At 37.3% G+C, this 6,414-nt stretch overlaps 1 protein-coding gene across 1 annotated transcript; it reads right to left on the bottom strand.

Moving 5' to 3' along the window:
- Window positions 1–3,890: 3,890 nt before the first annotated feature.
- Window positions 3,891–4,975, bottom strand: LOC108367036 (putative mediator of RNA polymerase II transcription subunit 29). Its single transcript, XM_017621558.1, has 2 exons — window positions 4,551–4,975; window positions 3,891–4,454 (listed from the first exon to the last, which is right to left on the bottom strand). The coding sequence occupies exons 1-2, from the start codon at window positions 4,961–4,963 to the stop codon at window positions 3,905–3,907; spliced, it is 963 nt and encodes a 320-aa protein (XP_017477047.1). The 5' UTR covers window positions 4,964–4,975; the 3' UTR covers window positions 3,891–3,904.
- Window positions 4,976–6,414: the final 1,439 nt, after the last annotated feature.

Below are 6,414 nucleotides of genomic sequence, written 5' to 3' on the forward strand. Positions count from 1 at the left end.
TGCTGTTTTGCTGTTGGAAGCGTATAAAAATATCGCTGCTTCGTTGGACATCGCGGGAATGAACTGCACCTGTATTGTCTGCAAGAGGGAAGTGAAGGCTTTGAAACAAACCGGTCCATGATAAACAGGTATTGAGCGCGAACAATTGAAGCATACGAAATATTTGGCTTTGTAATTGATTTGATTATTAAAGTTACTGATAATCGTCTTATAAAGAATAAAAGCTTGAATTTTTGGCATTTCTTGTATCCATTTCAATTGCGCCAATTACATATATGTATACATAGTGCATGAAAATATGTACGTCGTATATACATACATACATATTTATATACTGCCTTTGAAGTGAAGGACACAGTGGGACAAGAGGTAGAAGTATGCGTTTTTTGTGTGGATAATTTTACGGGTTCTAATTTCGATTTATATTTTTTCGTAAATTTACAAAAATCCAGGCGTGATTTACGGGCTTAAGAGTAATACATACCATTTTTTTCGCAAATTTAATTTTCGCCAATTTGCCACTGCAAATTGAAAAGTTATACAACCGTTGCAATTTCGTGGTGTTCGGCAATTGGTTTACGATCTCGTTTTTCGTTGGTTCTGGTCAAGTTTCATCAAACTTTTTTTCGTTTTCGTTTCCTAAAAAACTTCCAGAACTATTTTTCGAGCACAAAATTACTGTGCATAAAAGCAAAAAGTTATACTTCTGTTCGCAACCAAGACATCGGAACTCGATTTAAAAATGAGCCAAGTAGAAGAATTGAAGGTAAAGCGAAGGGCAGTTCTAAAAAGAAACATAGTACCTATAAGAACAGGCCTTATCGAAAAAACCATGTCGTTAGATCCCATCGAACTTGAATGTAGACTTGAAATTTTAAATTCACACAGCGAAAACCTAATGACGTGTCAATCATATTTCATATTTCATATTTATTCATTAATCAACAAACAGTAAGTTCACAGACTGTGTAGCAAAATTATATTAGGCTTAACATAATCAATAAACAATAATTAGTAAAGTAAAGCTATGTTAAGTGTCTTATGAGCAGGCTCTTAAAAGTAAACTTGGTATAGCAAAAGTCAAATCCCAAAGAAAAAGAAAAATCATTTAATTCCGAAAGTGTCCGTCTTATAGGAGCATTCATCGCATAAACTGTTCTAGCAAAACCCACATAAAACATCTCGTTACAACGAAGGATCCGTGAAGGTACATTAAAACTAATTTTCATGAGTAGGTATGAGCAATCGATTAAGCCATTAATAATATCATAAACAACGCACATCGACAGCAGTGAACGTCTCGACTCTAGTGACATGAGACTTATGAGCAAACAACGAGAACTATAGGGTGGGATCGGTTCCAGAAAGTTCACCCGCCGCAGGGCGAAACGTACGAAAGCCCTCTGGACCGACTCCAATCTCCTAATATGAACGGCATGAAAAGGCCTCCAGATAAATACTGCATATTCTAACTTCGACCGAACTAGAGACGTGTACAATACTTTTAAAGTGTATGGGTCAGAAAACGACGAACAGTTACGCCGAATAAAAGCCAACATAGCATACGCCTTAGAAACAACAAAATTTATGTGAGTGGTAAAGCTGAGTTTGGGGTCAAAGTAAACACCAAGGTCTTTAAATTCATCAACCTTTTTTAGCGCAACATTCGAAAGACGATACGATGTTGGGAGATTGTAAACGAGTCTACCATAAGAGGTATAGTGACACTTAGCAATGTTAAGAAATAGGCGATTACGTTCGCACCACTGGAACAAGTTGTCAAGCTCGCCCTGTAGGACGAAAGAATCTTCTAAGGACTTAATTTCAGAATAAATTTTTAAGTCATCCGCGTAGAGAAGAAACTTACATTTTGAGAAGCAAGAGGAAATATCATTAATAAACAGAATAAACAGCAAGGGACCGAGGACGCTTCCCTGGGGAACCCCAGAGGAAGCTACGAAAGAATAAGAAGACGCACCGTCGAGGCGAACGACACAACGTCTGTTGTTTAAATAGGATGAGATCCCCCTCAATAATAGAGAGTGGAATCCTAGTATTTCCAGTTTAGCTAAAAGAACTCTATGGGATACTCTGTCAAAGGCCTTTGAAAAGTCCGTGTAAACCGCATCAATCTGAAATCCTTTTTGAAAAGAATCCAGGCAATCTTCGGTGAACACTGCTAAATTAGTTAGGGTAGATCTACCCGGAACAAATCCATGCTGTTGAGGACAAAGCAAGTGTTTTACCTCAAAATATATTTTATCCTTAATTATACACTCAAACAATTTCGACACGGTGGTTAGTTTGGAAATCGGCCTATAATTTTCAATGTTGCTTTTATTGCCGCTCTTGAAGATAGGCGTGATAAAAGTTAATTTCCAAGCATCTATAAAAATGCCAGAAGACAGAGACTTATTAAAAATATGCAGTAACGGAGCAATCAGAGAAGAGCAATTTTTCAATAACACAGCAGAAACACCATCAGCGTCAGTTGTAGTTGACATCTTAAGCTGCTTAATGCCATTAGCAATATCTAGTTCTGTCAAGCTTAACTTTCCAAAGTTGATGGAAGTAGCGAAACTTGACAGAATCTCATCGGGAATGACATCACTAGCGTTGTCTGAGATATAATTAGCGGAAAAATAATTTGCAAACAGATTAGATGCATCAGATAAGGAGTTAGCTGAAACCCCCCTAAGATGCACAGATGTAGGTATATCAGAACATTTTTTCTTTGATTTAATGTAATTCCAAAAAGATTTAGGGTTACATTTAATGTTACCTTCAACGCTTCGAGTATAACGGCGATATAGCAACCTATTGAGCTTATTGAACTTAGCTCGATAATATATAAAACGCCTGCGAAAATGCTCATTGTTAGACAATTTATGCTTTTTAAAAAACTTATTCTTTAAATTCTTCACTCGTTTAAGCTCTTTTGAAAACCACGGTCTTTTATTGGTTTTTGTACTAAGCCTTGGGATGTGACTTATGCAAATATCAAGTATTGTTGTCTTAAAAATATCGTAGCAGCCAGTAACATTCAAGTTTCCCAAAAGCCCAGGCCAGTCCAAATCAAACAAGGTATTCAAATCAAAAAAGTTACAGCGAGAATAGTTAAACGCAACTGGCTGCAAGCCAGATGGTAATTCAAAATATTGATAAAATTCTACTTCCAAGACCAACGGATTATGATGTTGATTTGGGGGTGAAATGAAACTAGCTGCCTGCGAGAGCTTATAGTTTGTATTATAGCTTACAAAAATTAGATCTAATAATCTATTTAATACATTAAAAACATTATTCACTTGTAGTAATTCAATACATTGCAAACTATCAACTAAATAGCATTCAGAAAAAGTAGTAACATTGGCCGGCGTAAGAAAGGTATTACCATCCAAACATCTCCAGGAAACATTACCCAAATTAAAATCGCCAAAAATACAAAGTTGATTGTCGCCAATAATATCTTGAACAGACAAAATGTTGTCGACATGCGCCTTGTAAATATCATCAGAGCTACCAGGTGGAACATAAGACAAGCAAATGAACAGCAATCCACAGGCGCCATTCAACTTAATACACAGTTGATCGAGCAAGGAATCGGGATTGTTCAGCTGAAGAAACGAAGCACGAAGGTACTTGCGTACAGCTATAAGAACACCGCCACCCCTGCTAAGACCAGTTTTAGCATAATCTCTATCTTTACGAAAGACATCAAAAAGTTCAGGGTTGAAAAACTCAGCATCGAAAAAATTTTCATTAAGCCAAGTCTCAGTTATAACGAAGCAATCATAATCTAGTTCTGAGCTCAAAGTGTAGATGGACTCATTTTTTGTTCTAATTCCAGAAGTATTGTGGTAGTATATTCTAATTTTACCGCCACCAGTAGTATAGGCGTCCTTTACTTCGTTGGCTGAGGCTGGAGACCCTCTTGAAAAAAATCAAAAGGCCGAACTGCAACATTGGCGGGCCACATATTCGACTTGAAAACTTTATTATAGTGTGCTTGCGGCACACCAAGCTTAAAATTGGCGTATCTCATGGCGCTTGGATCAGCACCACTTCGACCAAGCTTATAGCACAATAACAAACTAGGGTTAATATCCGCACGATTAGCCACATACGCAATTATGTCATCCGACGTTACAGTGGCTACAAACGATGATAAGTGCAGCCATTTGCGACGAACTATTACACCCAGCTGGGTTTCAACATTAGAGCCGATAATACGATGATTACGCTGATTTTGTTTTTTATGTCGCCTATTAGCAACAATAGACCACTGTGCATTATCTGTTTGCCCTTTATCAGTCGCACTTTCAGCTTGTATATTGTCATCATTAGCACCATTAGCACCTGACGAATTGCCCACGGCAGAACCAGAAGCAGCATTCTCAACACTATCATTAGCAGAAGCAGAACTAGAAGCAGCATGCATAGAATCACCATCAGTTTCAGCAGTGTTAGTATCAGCAGTAGCAGAGCCAGGAATGTTATCAGCTGTACTTCCAGATGAGTCGGTGGTAGCAGCGTTAGCAACAACAATCGTGTTGTCATCAAAAGTAGTCAAACCAGTATTGCTTTCGCTCTCATTGGAAATTTTGAGTACAGGCAAATTAGCATCAGCAGTAGCAGTATCAGTGTTAGCATTGTTATTATTGTTGTTTTTATGCACATTAGAGCTTGATTGCTCATTATTTAACTTGTTAGCACTAGCGCGGGTGGGCCGCCTTTGTACACTGTTTTGCCAAGCAACAACATTGTCACCGGCTTTGGCTTTTGTTGTTAGTCGTGTAACCCGCTTATTTTCACTTGCACTGGGAGCCAGGGGAATAGCTCCATCACCCACAGAGTCAACGAACTCTGATAAAACACTTTTTATTTTTTCTAAATCAGCAATCGCGATCAAGACTTTATCTTTAAGTGCACGGGTGACACTACAATTAGCACAAAGAGACATTTTGCACACAAAAAAAGCAATAAAAAGCAGTAAAAATGCAATTTAAACGGAGCAGAGAAAAAACACGTCCGCTCACTTCGACGTTCGCTTAACCTTCAAGAATAGAAGAAATTGATGAGGAAGATTTGGCCCGTGGAGAATTGGAGGACATAGTTGTAGAAACGAAGTCCATGATTAGGTCCATTCTCGCAAAAAATAAATCTTGTGTTGCCGAATCTTCATTTATTGCACCTTACAGCTCGCGACTCCCTAAGATGTCGCTACCCAAATTCAAAGGGGAATATTCTGAATTTAAGAATTCCATGAGCTTGTTTGAGAGTTTAGTGCACAACGACCGTACGATCCCGGATATCGAAAAACTTAATCATTTATGTAGTGTCGTGTTTATCCGGTGCAGTGTTGCCACTATTGGTCTTTTCCGACCAAATTTGGTCGCTTCTTTCCATTTGGTAGGTTGGTAGGCAAAGTAAGACTTTGGTCGGATAGTTAAATTAAGTTTTGAAATTCTTAATTATAAAAAAAAAAAATCAAACATCATTTCGCATATAAATATTTGCCAATTGTACATTTTAAACATTTTCCAATCCTGCCTTTAAAAATAAGAAACCTAATTGGTATGGCCACTGATGGAGCCAATGTATGGCTGGAGATTTGGGCGGGCTGAAAACATTATTGAGTGCAGAAACCGATTTATTTTATATAGAGTGCACATGCCACTCACTTCACCTTTGCTCAAGCTTGTAAAAAAATTGCCGAAAAGCATTGAGACACTGTGCCGCAACATACATAGTTTCTTTTCCCACAGTCCAAAGAGGATACATGAACTGAAGGAATTTCAGGATTACTGTTCGGTAAAACCCCACAAAATCTTAGGCATATCTCAAACACGATGTCTAAGAATAGTTGAGCAATGGGATAGTTTGAAACCTTGTTTTATTTCCTGCTCCTCCGAAGTAAACGGTATGCGATCGGCAGACCTGGCCAAAGGAATGTGTGCAAAACCAAATGCTATGTTTTATTCCTATCGTATATTTTGCCCATAGCTAACTATCTAAACAAAGAGTTCCTAGCTGAAAGCTCTCGTTTGCAATACTTATATGCAACTATCAAAGCACATTATCTCTTAATTTTGAGTAACTTTATTAAAAAAGATGCGATCAGTAACAATATTAATATTTATTTTAAAAATTAAAATAATCATAACCAATATATTAAAGTTTTACATAGAGTTTTTGGACCAAATAAATTTAAGATTTGATTTCAAGCGTGAAGATATAAAACTTTTACAAATAATAACACCAGCTAAGGTAGTTTCTAAAGAAGATTAACCAATTTAACCTCTTTTGTTAAAGTTTCATTCGAAATATTAAATCTTAAATAAATGAACTGTATGCTTTCAGAATTCTTTATTTGGTAGGTTGTAAACGATTTTGGTCGGATTTGTGGCAACG

The sequence above is a fragment of the Rhagoletis zephyria genome, unplaced genomic scaffold, assembly GCF_001687245.7.
Source record: "Rhagoletis zephyria isolate East Lansing unplaced genomic scaffold, Rhagoletis_zephyria_1.1 Rzeph_scaffold_02510, whole genome shotgun sequence".
Lineage (NCBI taxonomy): Eukaryota > Metazoa > Arthropoda > Insecta > Diptera > Tephritidae > Rhagoletis > Rhagoletis zephyria.